The 26,289-nt window shown below is 38.1% G+C and overlaps 2 protein-coding genes across 5 annotated transcripts; one reads left to right on the top strand and one right to left on the bottom strand.

Annotated features, from left to right (window-relative positions):
- The first annotated feature begins 1,843 nt into the window (after positions 1-1,843).
- LOC118265932 (glutamate receptor 4-like) lies at positions 1,844-8,703 on the top strand. Its single transcript, XM_035579225.2, has 11 exons — positions 1,844-1,955; positions 2,092-2,237; positions 2,499-2,658; positions 3,122-3,314; positions 3,813-3,982; positions 4,995-5,221; positions 6,059-6,155; positions 6,601-6,779; positions 7,124-7,258; positions 7,713-7,879; positions 8,502-8,703. The coding sequence occupies exons 1-11, from the start codon at positions 1,844-1,846 to the stop codon at positions 8,701-8,703; spliced, it is 1,788 nt and encodes a 595-aa protein (XP_035435118.2).
- A 417-nt stretch (positions 8,704-9,120) lies between these two features.
- LOC118265931 (threonine--tRNA ligase 1, cytoplasmic) lies at positions 9,121-25,557 on the bottom strand. 4 transcript variants are annotated; one of them, XM_050694652.1, is made up of 15 exons: positions 25,396-25,557; positions 24,471-24,718; positions 22,665-22,682; positions 21,252-21,423; positions 20,555-20,632; positions 19,542-19,799; positions 18,792-18,938; positions 18,024-18,133; positions 16,490-16,645; positions 15,895-16,072; positions 15,064-15,186; positions 14,206-14,384; positions 13,132-13,306; positions 11,825-11,939; positions 9,121-11,106 (listed from the first exon to the last, which is right to left on the bottom strand). In XM_050694652.1, the coding sequence occupies exons 1-15, from the start codon at positions 25,444-25,446 to the stop codon at positions 10,952-10,954; spliced, it is 2,163 nt and encodes a 720-aa protein (XP_050550609.1). In that variant the 5' UTR covers positions 25,447-25,557; the 3' UTR covers positions 9,121-10,951. The 4 variants fall into 4 exon arrangements, with proteins under 4 accessions (XP_050550609.1, XP_050550608.1, XP_050550611.1 ...); XM_050694651.1 differs by having other exon boundaries at positions 25,269-25,418; XM_050694654.1 differs by lacking the exon at positions 22,665-22,682.
- Between the last annotated feature and the right edge of the window lie 732 nt (positions 25,558-26,289).

The following is a 26,289-nucleotide window of genomic DNA, read 5'->3' on the forward strand; positions in this document are numbered from 1 at the left end:
TTCAATGCACTCATTAACTGTGGGTAACAGCTATAATTAATAAAGCTGAGGAGTTTGTTTACAAAAATAAATATCCCAAAATAACTATTCCACGCGGACGAAGTCGCGGGCACAGCTAGTTACGAAAATAAATACACTTACCGTAAAACCTCTAGAAAATGTTATCCTATTTTTTTACTTGTAGCATTAATTACCTATATAAAAGTCGCTATTTTTATTGTGGGAAAATTAAATAAATTATGGTAATTTATGTGGGAATATGTAATGGATTAGGATCTTATTTCAGCTTCTTAAGTAGTCATAATAAATGTAATATTATAAATGCGACAGTTTATATATTTGTTACTCATCTTAATACAGAATTAATTTAATATAATACAAGAAGCACAGCAGCACATGTAATCAATCAATCACATTTTTATTCTGTCAGTAATTTTATCTTAGCAATAGTTTCTGCAAGCTTCCTAATGAAAATGTAGAAAGTTATTGTATTTATTTATTAGATATCTTTCATGAGACATACTAAATTAATTATTATGATCGGCTTAATCACGTAAATGTTTGACGAGGAACTCCACTAGTTTCAAGCCATGCTAGAGGCTCATATTCATGAACAGCATTTCTCGACACACGACGCGGCGATTGTCGCTAGTCGAGTTCCTCGTCAAACATTTACGTGAGTTAGCCGATCATAATAATTAATATAGAAAGTTAGCTAATAGTAATAAGAAATGTTCGCCAAATAGTACACTGAATAAATAATAAGTATAATGCAATTGTGTATTGTCTATATTTTGTATATTATGATGTACTAATTTATTTTTGATCACGTGTGTATTAAAGGTGGTTTATTTTTCAAAAACTTTGTTTTATTTCTACTCTGAAAACAACACAACGTTACGCCTTTTTATTCCCGAAGGGGTAGGTAAAGGGGCACATTACCGCACGTAATGCCACTACAATGTATATCCACTTTTAACAATTTGTTTTATAAATCCCATGTAATTAGGGGGTAAGCCTATTACCATATACTGGGCACAATTCCAGACTCCATGCTACTACTGAGATTTTCGAATAACCGTAAAAAGCCCAGTAATATTTTGCCCGACCCGGGAATCGAACCCAAACCCCTTGTTCAGCAGTCGCACACATTTTCCAATGTAGGTACTTAACTAGTCATACAATACCTATATACTTGACATGTCCACAATAAATCTTTTGTTTGATTTTAGATAATGGAACTTGATTAATATACCTACGTAATTACGTACAATCGTAAATAAAATAACTGACAACTAACGTAATGTTTATTTAGTATGTAATAAAAAATCAAACAAGTAGACTTTAATACGCCTATAGAATAGAATCAGGCGTTACTTTGCAGAAATCCATGCAACACTAACAATACAATAAATTTTTAGTTTTTATTTCGCTTGTTGGAATAAAAACTACGTAAGTTGCGTGTGAATATATAGGTACAGAAGCGTAGTCATTACAAGTAGATAAATTAAATTACGTTCATTTATTACGTCAAATAGGTACAATAATTGGCCATCCAAATTACCAATAATCATGCCAATTATAATAATTTCTAATCAAATACTAAGTCTCTAAGGAATCTCATTAAAAGTGTAATTAATGTTTGTCCCCAAATATTCTCTGACTTGACGGAAGCTTTGGATTGTATTAACATAGTTAATATTTACTTAAATGCTTTTCAAGTCATTTCCTGTTATTGATATTCAGTATATTACAAGTTTCAGTCGTTACAGGGCGCTTAACTTTGACAACTTTAAGTATGAAACATAATAAACTCGTTCTAGTTTTAGTTTCTTTTATGTTTATGAATGTGGTGTACCCCAAGGACTTTACTTGGGTCCAATTTATTAAAAGCTTTGTGGAAAATGAAAGAAAACCAACTGTTTTGATATGTTGTGATCTGTGCTGGGAAAAATGTAAGTATCTACTAAACCAATCTTTTCAAGGGTTTCAATTTAAAAATGACGTTTTTACGTGGACTTCTGACTGGTGTAGAGTTTGCATAACATGTTTATCACTGATTTAAGTACATTAATGTGGTATATTTTTAAGATCAACTTGTGAGTTTAGTAACCGCAGTATCAAGTATTGGAAGCAGATGTTCAACCTCAATGGATGAAGGCTCACAATATTATCACCATAATTTGCTTTACTTACTGGATTTAGACTGCTCAAATGCTGAAGAAAATATTGCTTTGGTAGGTTTCTCATACCAATACAATAGGTAAATGATCAAATAATGTATCAGAGATATTGTAAAAAGCATTTTTTAAAAAAAGTAGCGATGGAGTTTCTTGCTCGTTCTTCTCCATTCGAAGCTACACTTTGGAACGAGCACCTAGCTTCACTGATAGACAGACTAACGGCCAAATTAATTTGGCGTTTGACCTATTGTTTAGTCCTTTTTAAGGCAAAATTCTCTCATTTGTGCCCTTAATCTCGTTTCTTTTCTACAACAGGCATCCTCGAATAATCTATTTAGTGCACCATACCGTTGGCTGGTTATCACATCTCGGGCAAATAATACAAATATAGATCTGCTCCATGCCAGCCCTATTTTAACTGATAGTGATCTAGTGCTGGCCACAAGAACGGGAGACTTGGTGAAATTAATTGAACGTAAGTTCTGCTGTTTCTTCTTTCTGGCCATTTTAAAGGACACTTAGGTATTTGGCTTAAGATATTTTCTAGATTCTATTCCGTTATTCATTATTTTTTCTATTTCATTTTCTATTTTTTCTATTACATTAGTCGAGTAGTGGCAAGTGCGACTGCCGGACAAGGGGTCTCGGGTTCGATTCCTAGTTCGGACAAAGTATTACAGGGTTTTTTTAAACTCAAAAAAACACGTAGTCTAGAATTATGCCCATTGTTACATGGGACTTCTAACACAAGTGGTAAAATGTGTGAGTACATTGTATAGCGGCATTACTGCTGTAATGTGCACCTCTGACTACCCATTTGGATAAAAAGCGTGACGTTGCATTATTTTCTATATTCTTTCTAGATAAAAACACACTCTTTCTTGGCGTTATGCTAGATATCTACCTATATACCTACTAAAATATTTTTTATCTGCCAGTCCACAAAGTATCTGCCAACGGCTCCATGATATGGACGCCCCGCGGCTACTACAACGGCAGCGTGGTGGACGTGCGCGCGCACCGCGAGCTGTACCGGCGCCGGCGCGACCTGCGCGGGCACGCCATCACCATGTCCAACGTCATCCAGGACAGCAACACCACGCGCCTGCATCTACCCAGGGAGGATCGACTGTGAGTGGGGAGTTAATAACCAAATGGACTTATTAAATGATTCTTTAAAAACCAGAACCAATTAGTACCACATTAATACCCACTGCCAGTCCTTATGCTGGACTACGGATCTCCTCTACAAAAAGAAGGCTAGGGATAATCTCTATCCGGAGCTGCGGACAATGTAAAAGGTTACTGGGGCTCCGGCTCAAAGTAGGAGTAGGAACGGGGTGGTTTTTAGTCAGTAAGAGTCTGACACTCCCTCCCGCCTAGGCGAGAGAAGCCATTTGGATGATTTTCCCTCCTCAAAAAAAGGATAATCTCTATGCTTGGCATGAGAGTCCTAGAACGACGAACTGTGAGTGGGGAATTAATTCTGTGACATCGCGTCCTCGCAGAAGGACACCACCGCGTCCATCATCACCTCGAGACCATGGAGTAAGGGGTGGGGACTTCCCCAAGTCCCGCGCTCTAACCTAAATGTTACCTAACCTAACCTAAACCTAATTTTTTTTCTAGGGAGCCTGAATATGACTCCATAGCAAAACTTTGCTGGATGGGTGTGAGACTAGGGCTTATCATGCTGAACGCTACTCCAAGGTACATATTCAGCAACCGCTGGGGATACAAGGTCGATGGCCAATGGTCGGGCATGATTGACGATCTATATTCTGGAAGAGCTGAACTGGGTGAGTGCTCATATAATTTCAATGTAAGAAGTTGAAAAGGTTGTTTTATAAAGCTTAAGGCCTCGGCCTCGAATTTTGCGGGCAAGCGGCAGGATCTTATGCGTATAATCAAATGGACCGGTTTTCGAAAACAGCGGCGGCGGAGCGGCGCGGGAGCGGGCAACGAGCGGTGCACTCCAGTCAAGCGGTGACCGCCCGCGTTGCGCGTCTGCATTGTAGTATAGTGTTGTGTACCTACATTTTTTTTGTGACGTATCAAAATGTCCTCGGACGTGCAAGAGCAAATGATTTCGGCAATCTTTGAGAGGACACCCATACGGAACAGCAAAGATGTGAACCATAAAAATAGAAGAAAAATTAACCAATTATGGGAAGAAATAAAAAACGAACTGAATATTGAAGACTAAAGCAAAAACTGAAATATCTCTTGATAGTTTCAAGAATATAGTCAAAAGTTTCTACACTCATTCTAGTGTAGTCATAGAATTTGTCGGGATTTTGTCTCTGTTCTTCATAATTTCGATAAAACTCGCCATTTATTTTCCTTGCCCTATAGTAAGTCTTCTTCTTTTGCCCACAGTAAGTCGAACGTTAGGAATAAATTTGAATCAAAAAGATTTCGTTCGCTAATAAAAACAAATATCTCGACAACACAACCACGAACACAACACTACACCGCTGTAGTGCCGCGCGATCTGCCCGCTAGTTTCGAGAACGGGTCCGCCGCCGCCGCCCCGCTCCCGCGCCGCCGCCGCCCCGCTGCCCGCAAAATTCGAGGCCGAGGCCTAAGAGTAAGAGTTTAGATGATCGGCAGTGGAAATCACTGTGGTTTGTGAGATTACTGACGGATGACCCTTAGTACGAGTTTGCTTGACATTTAACGAAAGCTTCTCGCCTCAGCCAAGGCGGGAGAAGACATGGAATGATTATCCCCTCTCAAAAAAAACCCCTTGATATCAAACATCAGTGTTTGACAATGGAAAATGAACCTAATTAACATAATACATTTTAGGTACAAACTTGGTTGTAACAGAGGAACGTCTGGACGTGGTCTCCTATACGGATAGTTTAGCTCCATTCCAAGTGCGGTTTATATTCCGCCAGCCTCCCTTACCGTACGTCACGAATATATTCACCATGCCATTCTCTACTAACGTGTGGGTAGCAATGGCTGTCTGTGCTGTAATTGGCACGATGACTGTGTATTTGGCGGCGAAATGGGAGGCTAAAGGGAGGAAGGTAGGGTTGATCCTTATTCAATTTATTTTCTTCGTTCATCGCACGGATCAAACGCATCGGACGCATCGCACGGATCGCACGCATCGGACGGATCGCACGCATCGCACGTATCGGACGCATCGCACGGATCGCACGCATCGCACGGATCGCACGCATCGCACGGATCGCACGCATCGGACGCATCGCACGGATCGGACGCATCGCACGGATCGCACGCATCGCACGGATTGCTCGCATCGGACGCATCGCACGGATCGGACGCATCGCACGGATCGTACGCATCGGACGGATCGCACGCATCGCACGCTCGCACGCATCGCACGGATCGCACGCATCGGACGCATCGTACGGATCGCACGCATCGGGCGTATCGTACGGATCGCACGCATCGGTCGCATCCCACGGATTGCACGTATCGTACACATCGCACAGATCGCACGCATCGGACGGATCGCACGCATCGCACGCATCGGACGAATCGCACGCATCGCACGCTCGCACGGATCGCACGCATCGCACGGATCGTAGGATTGGATCATTAGATCCAATTAGTTCTACGTTCTACGTTCGTTCGTACGTACCCCCTACATACATACATACAAACTTTACTTCTTTATAATATTAGTATAGATATAGCTTAGCTGAGTCCACCAGTGCTATGCTATGTGTACCAATTAACATAGCACATGTCTGATGGAAAAGCACCCTTAGCTAAATGTCTAACTTTAATATTTTTGGCATTATTTAAGACATTTTTTTTGGAGTAAGAAATTCTAAAAAAATGTGATACTAGGTATTAAAAAGTCTAAAATTCTATTTTGTTTATTATCGACCCAGGGTCAGACTCAAGTGAACACCATAGGTGATGCGATGCTGCTGACGGTTAGCGCTATTGGACAACAAGGCTGCGCTATGGAACCTAGAAAGTTTTCAGGTAAACTTATTATTTATTAATTGAAAGTAGTACACGTAGGTACTAAGGGTACAGGTTCAATAAATCCTTATCGTTGAAGCGAGAGAAGAGAACAGGGGTTTTAGTCAGTAAGAGTCTTGACACTCCCTCTTGCCTTGCCCAAGGCGGAAGTAGTGGATGATGATCACAAAAAAAAACGTTTGAAGAGAACACGTCAGTATACTACAATCTAGGGCGGCTCTTACGAGTAATCTCTTATTCTTAAACTCTTAACCTAATTATGTAGATCCGGAGCTGCGGACAACGTAACAGGTTACCGGGGCTCCGGCTCAAAGCAGGAGAAGGAACGAGTGGTTTTTCATCAGTAGGTAAGAGTTTGAGACTCCCTCTCGCCTAGCCCAAGGCGGGAGAAGCCGTTGGTGATTTTACCCCTACTCTGTTGACGTATGACATCGACATGGTGCAGGTCGCATGATGGTGTTCGTGCTGTTCACGGCGCTGATGGCGCTGTACGCGGCGTACTCCGCCAACATCGTGGTGCTGCTGCAGGCGCCCTCCGACTCCATCCGCAGCCTGCCGCAGCTCGCCAACGCCAAGATCACGCTCGCAGCTAACGACGTCGATTACAACCATTTCGTTTTAAAAGTAAGTGAATTAGGTTGATTTCCTTTTAAAAAAACGTTGCGTTTAAAAAAACGGGAGAAGATCCTGTTGGGTGCTTTTACAAACATACAAGTTCACATACACATGACACCCAGACCCAAAACAACAATTTGTGGATCACACAATGAGTTGCTCCGTGCGGGAATCGAACCCGCTACACGTTGTGCGGCAGCCAGTTACCTAACCACCGCACCAACCGTGTAGTCGAAGGTTGATATTCATTTTATTTTCACAAACTGAATTTAGATTTTAAGAATACTAGTTATAAAGCTTGTTTTGATTAGGTACATTAATTTGGATATTAAAATAAAACTGTTACGTTACAGTGGCCTTTCACGGTCCACCCTCGCTCTCACCCGTTCAATGACGATGTTCGGAAGAGTATCTACAGGAGAATTGATCCGGTGAAGGGACAGAAGTATTACTACAATCTTCAGGAGGGAGTTGAAAGGATCAGACAGGTCAGCTTTTGCTCTTGGCCACATTTACTAGCATGTAAACTGCTGAAAGCCGTCTCACGTAGAGACAAATAGTCCTAATCGTAACTCGATCTCTCATACTTTATTTTTTTATGGTATAAGCTGGTAAACGAGCTTACGGATCACCTGATGGTAAGCAATCGCCGCCGCTCATGGATACCCGAAACACCAGAGGCGTTATAAGTGCGTTGCCGGCCTTTTGGGGGTAAGGAATTTAAGGGTTATTGGGGAATCGGGGATTGGGAAGATTAGGAAGTAGGGAGTAAATTTTCAGTTATTAGGCTGTATGAGATAACAAGACGTCCACGTGATAAGGAGCCACTGGATACAGGTAGCTTCCAACTGTCTGATCTACAAGTCATTGCGGGAGACGTATATTTAGTCGTTGCCATCTTGTAATACCTACTTACCAGGAATTCTCGTGTTTCTAATTCAGGGTCTCTTCGCATTCCATTCTATCGTGGAGCCAGTATACAGACAAATAGAGGACACATTCCTAGAGAATGAGAAGTGTGACCTGATGGAAGTGGACTTCTTGTACAACTTCGATCCCTTCGTGCCTGTGAGGAAAGGGTCGCCGTACTTCGAGCTGTTTAGAGTCGCGTGAGTAGTTTTATAAAAGTATTACTTATTGCAGACTTTATTAACCTTAGAAACTACAAAAACTTGCAATATCTGAAAAACTAGAGGTCCCAGCTACACAATACCTTTTTTTGAGGGGAAAATCATCCAATGCCTTCTTCGACCTTGGGCGAGGTGAGAGGGAGTGTCAGACTCTTACTGACTAATAACCACCCTGTTCCTACTCCTGCTTTTCGACCCGGAGCCCCGGTAAACCTGGTAGGTAGTCCGCAGTTCCGGACCCCCCTGGACATACACCTGACATCGTGCGCAAACGCAACAATTGCTTATTGAGGGGCATGGTGGAAGTGACTTTGAGCTGAAATAGGCCTGTTTATGGAATGTCAATGTCGAGATTACTAGTCTCCTATTCTGCATTTTTGTACTGCATTAGGTCAAAATCTAGTTGAATAACTGCTTCTTCTTTCTTTTCATAATAACGGTAAAACGGGGTGAATAGAATTCAAATGGTGAAAAGACAAGGATGGGGTGAAAAGATGTTAGAAAATGTTGCTATTTTTTATCCCCCTCTTCTGTATCTATTCACCCTTAGAATTCTGTTCACCCCGTCTTACGGTACGTAATTACATTTTTTTTAATTCAGTTTCAAACAAGTCCGTGAGTCCGGCGTACAATCAGCTCTGTCGAAGCGGTTGCAAGTGTCCAAGCCTCGCTGCACGACCAAGATGTCCTCGTTCAGCAGTGTGGGGCTGATGGACATGCGGCCCGTGCTCATACTGATGCTGTATGGCGTCTGTTTGTCTGTCATCATCTTGTTTGGAGAGATCATCCTGTTTAGATTGTGAGTATAGTAGAAAAATGTGAAAACAAAATCTCAACCTATTTTTTATTTTTGGATGACTTTTTTGGGCAATTAGTTCCAAATCTAATTGCAGTCAGTATAATTATGATTTTAATCAGATTCTAATTAGTGATTAATATTTTGTGCGGTACTTAGTTAGGTAGATTATAGAATTGAACCTAACCTATCCGTTTTAATAATTTTGCACACATTATTGTAGTACAGATAAATCTAACTAAAACAACTAGCTTCAAAGTTTCAGGTCAATCTGAGTTGAAAAATCTATTATATAAAAATGAATCGTAGAATGTATTACGAACCGCAAATCTCGAGAACATCTGAACCGAATTTGCTGATTCTTTTGTCAGATTTGTCATTGCTAGAGAAGGTCGGTTAGTTGTTTATAAATAAAACAAAGCACTCGTGAATTAATAAATTTATTGTACAAGCAAGTTTGAAAACATATCCAATGCTTATTCTTAAACCGAAGACACATAACGTAAATAACATAAGTAGCACATCGAAATCAAACCTGTGTACCTGCACTAAGTCTTCTCATCCATTCTCCTAAGGTACATGGATGACATTTATAAAAACCTACTTAAAGAATTCCACTCCAAACAATCTTCACGCCTTTTTATTCTCAAAGGAATAGGTAGAGGTGTCATAACACCTACTATTCGCCAGTTGTTATAAGTCCTATTTTTAACTCAGTGCTATTATCGAGAATTTCGCAACAAAAATCCCAATAATACTTCTCCCGACTCAGGAATCGAACCCGAGACGCTTTACATTCGATTTCTGTGCATACATACATAAATAAGTACGGTTCTTGCAAAACCAATTAGTGATTGGTCACTTTACAGGCACTTGCAAGAACTTATTAAAAGTTTTTTTTTTCACTACAGAAATAAATTACTACGACATGAAATAATTCATATAAATAATATCCCAGGTTTTGTAAAAAGCATTCCTTAGCCTATTTTAAACCAATTTTGGGCAAAAATCTCTTAAAATTATTAATATCATTATACCAAACAATAATTTAGATTCTGGTCTAACTCACAGTTATTTAAAGTAAAAATGCAGCACTAAGAAATATTTTACCCAATATTGGGATAGTAAAATGCCATTGTTAAACTGAAATAGGGTACTTTCCAACTAGTCAAATTCAATAATTATTTCAAAATTACAAAAATTAAAAAAATAGTTTTCTATGCATTTTGTACGAGATTTGAGTTTAATAGTCCACGAATCAATGGATAAAAGTATGGTTCATTATGGTTTTTTTACAGGACCGAAACGTCGAAATATTTTTATTATAACTTTCGTGAGACATACTAAATCAATTATTAAGTTATCGGCTAACCCACGTGTATGTTTGACGAGGAACTCGACTGTGTTACGTGAGTAGGCCGATAACATAATAGTCGAAACAATATGTTTTTGAATGAGGAAAACTACCCAAATCAGTTACTTAAATTCTATGTAGACCAACGCAGATTCACGTAACAAATAAATAAATTTGAAACTTTCAGTTACTACAGATTATCATCAAGTTTGTGTCCCCCGAGGGGGTAAGCAGGTGCATAGAGTAACTCACTCTCATTGGAACAATACTTAAAATTCTCTTCACCTTTTTATTAACTAACTTTTTAAATAAGAGTGCTATTCATAAAAGACTAATAAACCATTTATAGCAAATTAGCAATGTAGCAAATTGTTTTTTGACGTTATTGTGTTAGTATTATTAAGCTTATTTAGGTTCTCTGTTTTCGTTCGCTTATTTATATTTTATTAAACTGTTTTATTTAGCTTACTCTGTCTGTTATTAAGCTTTTATGAATAGGACTGTTAGGTAATTACATATTTCCGTTCGTAAGTCAAAGTTTATTTACATATACAGACAAGCTGATCCCAATGCTCTTACTATTAAAATAGATATTTGTTTAACTTAAGAGAGGTAGAAATATTTTAAGGCTCATATTAATTTTTTATAGAAACACGCAAACATGTAATAATTATTATTGATCTTTAATAATGAGAACATTTGCGTATAACATGACCTTACGTGATATTAATGTCAACAATAAGTCCTCATTGAATGAATTTTGTAAGACATTTTGGATGAACATGACCAAAAGCTACACGAGCGCCATCTACAGCACAAAAACGATGGTCCAAATTCTTCTAATAAACATTAACTTTGACATTACGAACGTTAACAATCACATATCTACGTTGCTACCCATCTATTTAAGTAGATCGCTGTCTTCAGCTAGGGTCTTCTCCTTGACGAGTTTGTTCAGGTGGTCGATCAGACCCTGGATGGACATCTCGCCATGTACCTTGTTATCCCGCGTGCGCACGTTCACTGTGCCTGACTGTTTCTCTCTCTCGCCCACGACTGTGAATGAAGAAAAACAATTATTAATTAATTATTCTGGTGAGGGTTTCTGTATCTTGACTGCACGGTTGGTGCAGTGGCTGGGTAACCGGCTGCCACGCAACGTGTAGCGGGTTCGATTCCCGCACGGGGCAACTCTTTGTGTGATCCACAAATTGTTGTTTCGGGTCTGGGTGTTATGTGTATGTGAACTTGTATGTTTGTAAACGCACCCTCGACACAAACACAAATGTGGGGCAACGATTTATTAAAAAAAATGTAATGTTATGTAATGTATTGTTACAATTTTTATTAAATTCGCACATATAATTATTATATAGTGCAGTCCACTATGAGTTGGGACTATGAGTCTGCAAGTGCAAGCAAGTAGGTTTTAGTTGTAGATCACAGTTTTAAAATATTTATCAGATTTCTGCTGCCCCATTTGGCCTTTAATCTTACAACATTTGGTGTGGCCATCTGGCTTTTAATCAGTCTTACAACATTTGGTATGGATTCATGGATGAATGAAACAATGAATTCATTTCTATAAATAGGCTATAAAAGAGCATTTTTACACGACAAAAACTATTATAAAAAAATCTAGATGAGGTTGACACTTCCTAACATACTACTCTGAGAAGAAATGCCGAAACAAACTCAATGGTCATTGTCTCTTTTAAAGTCAAGCAATATATTCTACATATATTATCGCCATCAGACGGAAACTTTAACTTACCCAATATGTAGTTGAACTGCGCTAGTTGTGCGTTACGGACTTTCTTGTTGAGTGTGTCGCCGGCATCCGTGTCCACCTCTGACATGAAACCAGCCGCGAACAGCTTCTCGTTCACCTGGGAATTATTATTAAAATATTTAGTTTAAGGCACCCAATATTATAATGCATTAATATGTGTCACATTAACAACCATTCGGCACTCGAACACATAACTTTACGTCTTTTAACTGGCGAAGAATTACTCAAAGATTAGTTTTAATTAAAACAAACTTTAAAAGGACATGGCTAAACCAAAGTATGGACGTCGTAACCCATACAAATAAATATTGTATAAATATGGTACCTAGCAATAAATAACGCCGCATAATTAAAGATTGATATTTTGTAGTTAAGAAGGTCCAGAAACTTGGCATATCTGCGCAATCCTGAAAATAAAGTAGCGCTCCTACGTCAAACAACGTTACAAAAACTTCAAAATATAACATTGCTCTGAACTTTTACCAAGGCGTTTTGATGAACCTGAGCCGAAATTTATTTATATATGAGGTAGATAGGTAAACAATTCTGCTTATATTAGATAATGAACACAAAGTAACCAAGGACAGACACAAAATATATAGTAAGATTGTGCAATCTTATACAAAATATATATTTTGTGTCGATCAAAACATTTACAATTATTTGGTTTCAGAAAAAAGTCATTATATTACCGTTATTAAAAATTGATGTTCGTTTAATTATTTCGATTTGATTTTCGGGGAAACTAATGTCCTAATAATAGCTTGCAGTACCTACTTCCGTGTTGTCATGTCAAACCACAACAGAAAAAAATCAATTATGAAACTTATTTTTTGTTAATTTTTGTTCACCAAGTTATAAGAATTAGTTAAACACAAAATAATTCATAAGTGAATATTTAAATGATACGGGTTAGCGTGAAATTCGTATTCTTGTTATTATGCCTGGGTCAGTCATTTAGCCATCTCCTTTACTGCTCGATTTTAGATTTCCAGAAAATCGAAACAACATCCCTTAAATTAATAACCCCCAAAACGCCTCTGGTGTTTCAAATGTCCATGGGCGGCGGCGATTGCTTACCACCAGGTGATCCGTATGCTCGTTTACCGGCTTATTCCATAAAAAAGTAATACTTTTCGCTTTCACTGTGTTCAACCTGGGAATCGGACATAAAACCGCCTTATTACATAAATACCTTCCATCAACAGCTTAGCAATGTCAACCTAACAGAAATAAAACTCCACTTTCTATTCCAGAACTTCACCACAACAATAGCACAATAAACAAACCTGCACAGCGTAGTCATCGAAGTTGGGCCCGACGGGTACAACGCAGACTTGTCGCGGACTGAGCCAGAAGGGCCACTTGCCGGCGTAGGACTCGCTGAGGATCGCGATCATTCGCTCCACGGACCCCAGGATAGCTCGGTGGATGATCACTGGACGTTTCTTCTCACCACTCTCACTGTATATTAAAGAATAAATTCATGTTATTAAAAATAAGTTTTTTTTTCTACTTATCCTACCCAACTGACGTCTCTGTCACGCTAAGAGTATAGAATTAACACTTTGGCTGCCAACAAAAATCTGTTGAAGGCGAATCCTCCGCTAGCGCCGGTCATTTTGACCCCCATGGCAGCCAACGAATTAAAGGCTTAGTACCGTAGACCACATTCGGCGCTCTCATTGGCCGGCTCCAATAAACTAACCAATCAGAGCGCCGTACGTGGTATCGTTTCGATTTCGTTACATGTAAAAAAACGTAAAATAAGCTTTTACTAAGGCCTCTATCTATCTAAACGGATCTAAGATTTCGTTAAACGTAAACGTAAACTTTTACTAAGCCCTCAGAATCCTCAAATCTAAGCGAAATTCGACAAAGTGATACATTATGTAGACTAGACTAAAATAACAACACCTAGGCTTGATTTGAGTCCGAAGCTGCGGACAACGTAAAACGGGGCCACGGTACCCCGGCTCAAAGTAGAAGAAGGAACGTGGTGGTTTTTAGTCAGTAAAAGTTTGACACTCCCTCCCGTTCACCTAAGAGGGGAGAAGTCATTGGATGATTTTCCCCCTTAAAAAAAGGGTTGATTTGAGTAAAGCGGTCGAAAGTAATTGTGGGAAGCCTATGTTCAGCAGTGGACGTATTGTGGCTAATATGTGAAGACCCAAACCAGCCCAACCCATGATGATGATAATGATGAATGCGGTCGAAGCCGCTGGCAGAAGTTTTTATTTCGTCGCATTTCGTCAAACATACAAGTCAATACTTTTCAAGTATCACCACTTCACTGGTAAAACCACTTACAATAACAATCTGTTCAACAAGTACGGTTATCAATATGTACAGATATGACTCACCTAACATAAGTAAGGTTGAATCTCTCAGGCAGTTGGAAGTCGAGTTGTATGGTGGCGCACTGGTGCGAGCGACGCAGCGCGTCCTGTATGGTGATGTCTATCTTGGGCCCGTAGAACGCGCCGTCGCCCGGGTTCAGCTGCCACGGACGACCAAACTTGTTCAGGGACTCTGCCAATGCCTGGAAATATATTTATTATTGTTATTATGGCTCGATCTTAGGGTAAAATAAGTGATATTAAATTCTGGCTGACCCAGCAAACTTCTTACCGCCTCAAATATTTTTAAGAGATAAATAGGTAATTCAAAACTTAAAATAGCCAAATCGGTCGATCGGTCAGCGAGACTAACGAAGAGATTATAAGAGTATAGCAAACGAGTTTCTATTGATTGATGTTTCATATATTGGAAAATTAGGAATATTTTTTTCAAAGACACTGTATTTCAGTTTTAAGTAGAAATTCAAGGGTTTTTCGGGAATCGGGGATTGGGAAGATTGGGGAGGTGGGTAATTGGGCCTCCGGTAACCTCACTCACACAACGCAAGCATTATATCACGTCGGTTTTCTGTGAGGCCGTAGTATCACTCCGGTCGAGCCGGCCCATTCGTGCCATAGCATGACTCTTCCACAGTCTATATTGATGTGTAAAAGTGTTACATTGTAACCTATTTGTAAATTAAATATCATTTATCTCTGTATTATTACTAAGGTTTCAGAAATCAAAGTATCAATTAATACTTCACACATCCTTGTGAAAGTCGAACTTACTCTAAAATCAAATTGGAAGAAGCCAATAAGTACCGGTTCGTTAAGACGTATTTTTTAGAAAGAAGAATAACTTTAAGTGTTATATAGTACCTTTTCAGCTTGGTCCCAAGTGGCGAGGTCTCCGAGATACTTCTCCGGCCTGGTGGACAGTTTCAGCTGGAACGTGAACCCGAATGTCGAGTACACGCAGTTCAGGAAGTCCAGGCACGCTAGCTGAATGGAAAACAAGTTAAATTATTAAGAGATAGTTATATGTCATGGTGGTTTTTCTGTGATCCTATTAGTCTTTATTTTCTTGAGAGGGGAAAATTATCCAATTACTTCTCTCGCCATGGGGTGTTCCTGTTAGTCTAATCAACTTAGCGATCATAAATGCAGCAAATTTTAATATTCTATTGGTGTAAAGACAGGGATAGCAGAAGTGGTGGCCATCGGAATGACATGGAGCGAGGTGAAGCGGGCAGCTCAAGAGCGATTGAGATTGAGGACCTCTGTGGAGGCACTCTGCCTCATCTAGGGGACAGATGAAGTAAAGTAGACGATGAAGTGAAGTATACAGTTACGTAAGTAAAAAGAAGAATGTCATGTACGATGAAACACACAGTTATGTTATTTAATACAAAAATATAACGAAAAGTCGAGTTTTCCTTCCTGAAGCTATAACTCAAAAACGCACAAACCGATTTCCACGGTTTTGCATTCGTTGGAAAGGTTTCGGGCTCCGTGAGAAAATCAGAAAAACTGGGAAAATCATTGGTGGCGAAATGGAGTTCGCCAGGTTTGCTAGTTTAAAATTTTGTACTTAAATACCTATATTTATTTAGAAACTTAGAGATTCAGCGACCCCGTAGTCTATAATAATGTTACCAGTGTGGAAATGAAATCGCCGGGTTTAAATAAATAATACAAAAATGTAGTTACCATCTCCTGTTCGATATGCGCGGGCGTGCAGAATATATGCGCGTCGTCCTGCTGGAAGCGCCTGACGCGCGTGAGTCCGGTGAGCGCGCCCGACAGCTCGTTGCGGTGCAGCACGCCGAAGTCTGCCAGGCGCAGCGGCAGCTCGCGCCACGAACGGATGCGGTTGTCGAATATTAAACTGTAGTGGGTAAATAATATGGTATTTATTTAATGTAATATTTGTTCATGACTATGAGCCCTAAGCGTGACTCGAAATTAATCGAGGTGTCTAGTCAAACAGAAATATGAAATTGAACATTTTAACTTTATCGCTTTATTACAGATCTGAGAAACTAAGAGTGCCACAAGTTTGAATTATAAAAAACATAGTATCTTGATTGAAAATAAGGTAAAGTTACTCAAAGAATAGGATCATTAAACAATTGAAAAAATCGATTATTTATGTATTTAAAATAATTGCACAATTGATGTACAAAGGCGGGTATAAATGCCATAGGCAATCCATTCTCGATTATATTTTAACCTCAATTAAAACTAAGTGATTAAAAAGATATCAAACATAGATTTAAAAAACATAATATAGATATGCACTTACCAATGTCCAGGGCAGTTCATGGGTTTGAGAGCGAAGGTTTCCTTCTCCACGTCGAACGAGAACATGTTCTCTGCGTAGTGCGCCCAGTGGCCCGACGTCTGCCACAGCTTCGAGTTGTACATGTTCGGGGTCACCACTTCTTGGAAACCACGGAGTCTGGGTAATAGAAATTATATGGTTAGGTATAGTTATGATTTAGTTACTCTTAACACGTACATAGGTACTTAAATATTAATGCTATTAATTTTATTTTAACTATTATGCCAAAATCACAGATATCGAAGTTGTCCCGTTAGATCAAACGTTGTAAGTGAGAAGGATTGGCATTTTTTTTTTAAATGTTTCACATTAGTATTTTCTCCTGTGTCGTGGGTGCATTTACAATCATACAAGTTCACATACACAGTCATGTGCAAGTCATCAACAAATTGTTGTTTCGGGTCTGGGTGTCAACCCAGACCCGAAACAACAATTTGTTGATCACACAAAGAGTTGCTCCGTGCGGGAATCGAACCCGCTACATGTTGCACGGCAGCCAGTTGCCCAACCACCGCGCCAACCGTGCAGTCAAATCACAGCGGATGTGCAAAATTTTTTTTTTTTTGCGAGTTTTATGTCCCTAACATTTAGGAGTGAGCTTATTGCCATAAATTGAATAGAACTACAGACATTCTGTGTTGCTACGAGAATTATTTTAAAAACCAAAAAATCCCTATAATATGCCCGACTGAGGAATATCATCGGGTATGCGAACTTTTAATGAAGGATCCAATATAAAGGCCGTGTTTTTAACAGTTTTTTTTTATTCAAATCCTTTCTAAGATGACGTAATAAAACGCACAATATTAGTTTCTAGATAAGACATAATGAGTATTTGCCATTAACGTGTCAACTTAATGAAAGCACAGATAATGAAATAGTGGAGTGGTTGATAATTTCGATACACATCTACTATGCCAGTATAGACCAATAATGTATATTATCTATGTATTAGATAAGTATATTTACATTGTCTTTTATAAAATATGGTGACCTATAATAGGTATTTTTTTATAACCCACTTAATTTTCAGAGGTGGGTTGAAAATACTACTGGTTTTGTTATTCACTTTACTTCTTGTTTTTTCCACCAGGTACCATACTTATTTAACTTAGGGCCGACAGTTTTCCATACAAAATCTGTTAGAATTATTTTATTTACAAAAATTTGTTAAAAGTTATTGGTTGAATGAAAAATCGGCCCTTAAAAAAAAAAAAACTAAGTATATCGTCCAATCAATCAATGGAAGTAATATTTTTATGTAATTTCTTAGTTATTTTTATCTGGAAAGATATGCCAATCCCATCGTACCTTTCGTATTGAAAAGTTAAAATATTTATATTTTGACTAACTACGCTACCGGTTTGTACACGGAACACACAAATTGGCAATGACCTAATTTCTATTTTCTATCACAATTTATATCATCGGCACTTATACAACCATTCTTCCAACTCCTTCAAAGTTTAACAAGCATAATATAAACCTCGCTCACCTATATTGTTCCCTAATAAAGTTGACAAGCGTATTGTAGATATGCGCGCCACGCGGCTGGAAGAAACACGATCCAGGCGACAGCTCGTGGAAAAAGAATAACTCTTGTTCCTGTAACAATAGAGATTATATTCGCGTGTTAAAAGAAAATAAAAGATTTGGGCAATTCAAATGAAAATAACTCTTGAAAGTGTGGTAATAAAGATCATATTCGTGAAGACCGGCTGATAAGTCTATAAAACATTCGGCCAGTCAAAGAAATATAATTCTAGCTGCAGTAGCAATAAAGATCACATTTGTGTGTTATGACAAATATTTGGTCGATGTTAAATATAAAGTAAATTTTATATGGGTCCTGTCCAATGACAGACCAACTAACTGTTCCATAATTTATTTTTGCATACTTTATTGTTACATTTCCTAAAGATGGGTCTGTTCCATAATTTATTGTTACATTTCCTAAAGATGGGTCTAGATTTTTTTTTTTTAATAGAACTTACATAATAATATGCAGTACACTTGTACACTAGGATTTACTCCTGTGTCGTGGATGCGTTTACTAACAAACAAGTTCACCTACACATGACACCCAGACCCGAAACAACAACTTGTAGAACACGCAAAGAGTTGCTCCGTGCGAGAATCGAACCCGCTACACGTCGCGCGGCAGCCGATTAGTCAGCCACCGCAACAAACGACATGATGTTTTTTTTTATTTTTAGATAAGTTCTAGTCCCGATGACTTTAGTATCAACTGCTATGTACATACCTTGCCAATCTTCCTGTGGTCCCTCTTGGCGGCCTCCTCCTGTATGTGCTCCCACTCCTTGAGCTGCTTGGGCTCCGGGAACGACACGCCGTACACTCGCTGCAGACTCTCCGCGTCTGCCTTACCCTCCCAGTATGTGGCCGAGTTCTACAAGAAACCAGAGTTATGAGTCCAAATTATTTAGAAGTTGCCTGATTAACTCAGTTATGTTATGTGACTTTAGTTTCAATATTGAGAATAATACTAACTATTGTAATATTTTGGGATTGAGCCCCCATGTTCGGGACACGGTACTTTTAGCCAAGCAGTGGCCTTTTTTACTTTTTTGTTTTGTTTTTTGTAATTGCTGACTCTGCCTGCCTCATTGGTCGAGTGGACGCAAATGCGACTGCCGGACAAGGGGTTTTGAGTTCAATTTCCGTGTCGGGCAAAGTATTACTGGGTTATTTTCGGTTTTTCCAAAAATATCTCTGTATTAGCACAGAGTTAGCAATTGTGCCCAGTATATGGCAATAGGCCCTCCCCTATTACATGGGACTTATAAACACAAATGGTGATAAGTGAGTCCACATTTTATAGCGGTATTACGTACCTTAATGTGCAACTCTGCCTATCCCTTCGAGAATAAAAGGCGCAACTTACAATCAGTTGCAACTTTTTTGTAACTTTTTGTAATGGGGCAAATAAATTGTTTTTCTTTCTTTCAATCAATGTATAAAAAAGCAAGCACACAACTCGCAATCAACATACCTTAGTAACCTTCAGCGCCTTGACCTTCCCCGTATGCCTAACATGGGGTCCCCTACACAGATCAATAAGAGGTCCACACCGATACACCGTGGTTTTGGGCGTATTCACTTTCTCGTTGAGAATGCGCACTTTGAACGGATTGTAATCAAACATTTCTAGCAGCTGTTCCTTCGTCAGTTCAAGGCGTTCAAATGGCTGCTTCTCTTTCGCTATTTTCTTAACTAATCCTTCTAGAACGTGGAAGTCCGTTGAGGATATCTGTGAAAGAAAATATATAGTATTATAAAAGATGTTTTTCTTTTTATTACGTTGCCCCACATAGAGTTGTTACGAGCGGGAATCGAACCCGCTACACCTTGCACGGCAGCCAGTTGCCAAGCCACCGCGCCAACCGTGTAGTCAGACTAATTTCCATTATCTTATTTAGGCAGTTGTCCCACCAACGGCGAGAAAACGACTAACTATCGGCTATTTTCTCGCTCAAGAAACGTACAATAGATATACTTTCCGTGTAAACAAAAGAGATGCATATACAAATAGTTGATCGCTGACTGTTCACACTGCCGGCGAGTGCTCGCTTCACTAGTTTGTCGCTGAGCGACAAGAGCTATGAAAGATAACAATCGCTCGGCGACACTCGCCAAGCGATTAGAACTTACGCCAGAGAACAACCAATGGTCATTTTTCTATAGTGCGTATCGTCGCTTATAGCTGAGCTACACAAATATCGGAACTATGCACTCGCGCCACGCGTCTCGCTAACTCGTTGCTAGTTCTAGCTTTACTCGTTACTCGTTAATCGTTGCCGGTGGGACAACTGCCTTAATGTCGTTGTTCTTTTTTATTATTAAGGAACGTTGTCCCACACTAGGATTTTCTCCTGTGTCGTGGACCCAGACAGGAAACAACAATCTGTGAATCACACAATGAGTTGCTCCGTGCGGGAATTGAACCTACACGCTGCGTGGCAACTATAACCTACAAAAGTTAATACAATAACAAGTTAAACTTACTCCTTTCTCAGGATAATACATGTCGTAGTAGAAGCCCTCTTCAATGGGAGGTCCGTAGCAGAGGCAGCCTCCGTATACCTATAGAGAATAAGGCAAAACATAAGTACATATAACTATACACATGGCCCTGCACTAAGATTTCTTCCTGTGTCATCGATGCGTTTACAAACATAGTTATTGCAGATCCAGAAAAACAATTTGTGGATCACACAAAAACGAGTTGTTCTGTTCGGGAATCGAACGCTCGACACGTCGCGCAGCAGTCAGCTGCTCAACCATAAACCATAGGCCCCTTTCCCCACTCCCGATTCCCCAACTACCTTTAAATTGCTAACCGCCAAAAGGCCGGCAACGCACACACGTCTTTGGGCGGCGGTGATCCGTCTAGCTTATACCATAAAAAAATAGAGCAAACGAACGGATAAACTGATGGTGATGACAATCAGTACTGCCGATAAATATACATATCACTTTTCATAGGCCCAGAAGGAGATGGAGGGATGAACTCCGTGCCTATAAAAAGGATTGGCCCTGATTCCCCAACAACCCTTTAATTACCGACCCCAAAAGGTCGGTAACGCACTTGTAACGCCTCTGGTGTTTCGGGTGTCCATTGGCGGCGACGATTGCTTACTATCAGATTAGTGACGATCAGCACTGCCCAAAAACCACTGAAAAATCAGCATTAAAAACTCACCCTCTCCATAGCTTCCCCCAGCATATGAGCTGACGAATGCCAGAACACCGCTTGAGCATCTGTGTTGTCCCACCTCAGGAGTTCCAGCTTGCAGTCACCTTCCAGAGGTCTGTCCAGGTCCCAGAGCTCGTTGTTCACTCGTGCGATGATGGTGGAGTCGGCGAGGCCCTGGCTGTGATGGAGGACAGTCATCATGAGGGTCGGAGATGGAAAAGTCGGGTGGATCTTGTTGGATTGGCTTTGTACTGGGATTGTTGAAGAGACAAGGTTTTAAAGATGTTATGGTTTCTGATAAAACTGGAGTACAATGTAAAAATTCATATTTTTTTCAATAAAGCCATTGTGGACTAGATATGAATATGCAACCCGAAATAAATAGAAAATATGTTATTAAACTTGCAAAATTGCTAATGTGGCAAATCATTAGTGCACTTGATAATTGTTATTAAGCTTCATAAACACTATAGTTAAAATACATTAATATTCCGATAGTAAACATTGTCATTTTATCTCAGAAACAACTACATATTGTAAACAAAGTATTTGAAAACAATGACTGTATTATTTACTACAAGTACTAAAATACACAAATGATAACAGTTAATATTTTTTCTAGGTCATTCATCTATCAACTGACCTGACCGAAAAACATCTATCCCATTAACAAAAATCTATTTAATACTTAAAATTGTTTAAAAGAATATAGTACGTAGTAAATAGTACTTTAAACCAACAAATACACATTCAAGTGGGTTATATAAAACATTTCTAATTACAAGCTGCATAGTATATAGTTCCATGTACTTATAAACATCAAGAACAGCAATGAGTAATACATGTACATAATTATGTATATAATATAATAGTCATAGACATGCTGCACACAGCTATTTCATATATATAGCATGCATAATAGACATGTCTGTCATTCTCGAATAAGACTACCAACCAATCTGAGTGTCATACGCACTCTTTGGGTCGAGCAAACTCGTACTAAAGGTACAGTAGGCAGTGACAAGTTCTAAAATATAAAAAGTTTGTAAATAAAATAAATATTAATATAGTTAATATAACATCAATCAAGCCTTAAATTCTCTGAAGCAGAGAGTGGAAATGCGGATATTAAAATGCAATTCCAACTGTCCATACGAATGCTACTCCTAAGTAGGATTATCACAATATATCAGGCATTATTTCAAATTTTAAGCTGTTATATTGGGTTTCACGATAGTATAATAGTAAACTCGGAAAACCCAATAAACATAGTTATTTGGGTTTTTATAAATAATACTAGTAAATAAACATCAACCATGCCTCAGCTGTTATTATATACTTACTATACAGATTAAATAGATTATGGATATATCTCAGTGCAAGCCATCGCAACAGTCCACCCTTGTGTAAAGTACTTACTATTCACTCCACCACTCGCTTGTGTGCAGGTAAATAAGTAATTTATTATTATTTATTGATCTAGCAACATTTTAAAGGGGAGTATTGCTAAGTTTAACTGTTGATAACACTTAATTCATGAATTTTAGAAAATCAAATCAAGAATGTCTAATAAATGTATGAATGTTTTTAGGCTCAGTGATGATGAGGTCATCTACCTTTATCTATTTTGGATAAGTCAAACCCAAAAAGAAATTGTCTATTTTATGTACTATGTGGTCCTATGTAGTTTATGTCTATCTACATGCAAGAAAGGTGAGTTCATTTGTGGAACAATGTCTTTTAAATGTAAAGAGGTATGTGTTATAGAAATGTGTAAGTTCCGTGTTAATATAAAAATATTTAAATAACATAAAATATAGTAACATTAAACCCCATAATAAATTATAAACTAAAGTATAATTAGATTGTGATTAAACATACTATTATAAGAAAACTTTATCTCATCGCAATATTTATTAGTCATACTGATATATAAAAATATTGTAACACTAATCTGGGTCATGAACAAATTGTATGTCAAAGTCAAAGTTCATCAAATTATATCCAGTCATTCTGAGTGAGTGAGTACACACATATGTGTTTGTAACACTCTTAACAGAAATTAATTATTATTTTATGTATTTACTAGCTACTTCCGCGCGGTTATCACCCGCTCTGCTTGGCTCACTATTGGTCAGAGCGTGATGTTTTATAGCCTATAGCCTACCTCGTATAAATGCGCTATTCACCACAAAAACGACTATTCAAATCGGACCAGTAGTTCTGGAGATTAGCGCATTCCATTCCAAACAAACTCTTCAGCTTTATAATATTAGTATAGATTTATATACCAACAGCTTCTGTATAAATACTAATAAGAACAGTAAATATACATTATAAATCAGTTTTGGGCTTATACAGTCGCCAATTACTGGTTAATCAACAATTTTGATAAGAAGCAGTTAGTAAATAAAATTCAATTTATATAGATAAACAGTTAAATAGTAACTGAATTCCAAAAAAGCCCGGCACTTAAGCACACAATTGGGGATTTTTGCTTATCACATTTAATGAAAATTTCCAACTAACTGTTAGTCATGATATCAATCTAATCTAGAAAACTGTAATATCTTTATAGGAAATACAGCACTTCATTTTTGATTGAAAATATCAATTTATACTAAGTGAATGTCAAGGAAAAGATATTAATATGTATTTATGTGCATATGTGCATACTTGATGTTGGCTTATGAAATATAAGGAAAATATTGCATAAAATGCTGTGGGTTGCATGCTTGTATTGTGTTAATGTGAGTGAAAGACACACATCTTGTGAAAAAATGCATGAATGTGCATCATGTGACTAGACAACTTTCAACTTTTGATGCTATTTCTTCCTATTAGATTTAAGTACAAAATATTGTTAATTAGAATAGCATTGTATTTATATTCAAACTGTGTTAATTCTGTGAATGTGGTGCATGTCTATAATTGGCATAAGCATGTTGCTATTTATTCTATTAATATTAGTAAATAAATAAATACTGAAAATTGGTGAGAGTATGATTAGGTAGATATATTTAGGTCAGCAGGTATTATTAAGTGTAAAGTTATAATTTAACTACAGAAACCCAAAATGTGTTGCTTTTCTATATGGAACTACATGATACATGTTTTTTTTTTTTTTTAAATAGTTTTATCAATTAAACTCTTGTTTAATTATATTGTTATTCAAAATAAACTTGTTCATGAACCTATAAACATAGAATAAAATGCAAAACTCACCTGATTCCTTTAGCAACATCGTATGGACTAGTTTTCCAGGCTTTGGCTTCTACAGTTTTGCCGTCCGGTAGTGTCACAACAATGCTTACATCAGGTTTATTAGCCAACTCTTCTTCATACTGAATTTTGTACTTATCCCAAAGAGTGATACGTTTCTGTATGTACTCTGGCCATGGGTTCAGTTCCGCTGCCCCTCCGGAACCTTCCTCTGCTTTTTTCTTCTTTTCCTTCATGGCTTTTGCCTTTGACTGTAAATATTTTATGAATTAGTACCTTTGTAGTGTTTGTGTAAACAATAACACTTGTTGGGATATTGGTTCCACAAAGAAAGTACCAAAATAAGTTTGGCAATTACAAAGCTAAATGAAATAATGAAAATCTAATTAGAAATTTGTCGTAAAAGTGGAATTTACAGCAGGGACACGGCAATGACAACTGTATTGGACATGTTTACAGTGCTACAATTGAAAAACACAATATTCTTATTAGACGGAATCTTTGCCACAAAAAACAACTACACAAAGATCGATATTTGGTTAAGTAATTATGTATAAAAGTACAATTTACACAGATGTAAGTCACAATCACAGTACACTTCACTTTAATAACCTAGCGAGCATTTTGCAACATATTTTGAACCGGAACTATGACAAACACAAACTAATTTATCGCATAGCTTGTAAGTTCACACAGATTACAAAATAATAACAACTTAGGTACAGAAAAAAAATAAATGCAGGCAAAGGAAACTGCATGATAATCGTTCCAGCTAAAAACGCTGATGAAATTCCTACAGACCCATGTGGCATATGCGTAGTCCTTGCAGCGGACCACACAGCCTCCACGGATGCCGATAAACTTTAACATTTCTTACATAACGTACTAAAATACTTTTTCAAACTAAATATAATGTATAAAACCCTGCCTTTGAGTCAATGTTTAGTTTTTGGATTTCCTCAGCAGCGGTGTCACCCATTGCAGAACGTGTCTTTCGAATTTGACATCCGGAACTAAATGTTGCCAGTGATTGCAAGCACTATATGTATTCTGCGCTCCGTTCCACGTAACATCATAGTATATTTTTGTATATTATGTATAAGTATGACAAGTTTTAGGAGATAGAGTCAAAGTCAAAGTCAAAGCATTTATTTCAATTAATCCTAAATAAGGCACTTTTGAAACGTCAAATTGAATTGTCCGTCAGTCTGTCTGTCAGTGAAGCTAGGCGCTCGTTCCAAAGTGTAGCTTCGAATGGAGAAGAACGAGCAAGAAACTCCATCGTTACTCTTTTAAAAAGAAGTTTTTTACAATTTCTCTGATACACTATTTATCTATTGTATATATATATATGTAGGAACAATGTAACTACAATACGTCAAAACTAACGGGACAATAAAACCAATTTGTAAAGAAAATAAAATAGCGGGTTATTTCAAACATAGTGCCCACATATGTACACTTACAATTTTGAAATAATGCTTCTATACAAATAATAATAATATATAATTTAATCTTTCACATAAAAAAATATCTGCTTGATGCCACAGGATCCCTAGACTGCATTGGAATAAATTAATACTTTAAGTTAACGTGTAACTAGTGATCGTATTTGAACATTGTCTAGTGTGAGCGAGTGTCCAGTGGAACCGGACCAACATGCTGCCACGCATTTTTATCCTCAATATAATCTGACAGTTTATAATATGCCTGTTTACACAGTTCACGCTTTATACAAGATTTAAATTTTTTCTCGTTCAGATTCAGTATGGTAGTTGGTAGTTTATTATAACATTTAACACAAAAACCCATGAAGGATTTC

This window comes from Spodoptera frugiperda, chromosome 7, assembly GCF_023101765.2.
Source record: "Spodoptera frugiperda isolate SF20-4 chromosome 7, AGI-APGP_CSIRO_Sfru_2.0, whole genome shotgun sequence".
Classification (NCBI taxonomy): Eukaryota; Metazoa; Arthropoda; class Insecta; order Lepidoptera; family Noctuidae; genus Spodoptera; species Spodoptera frugiperda.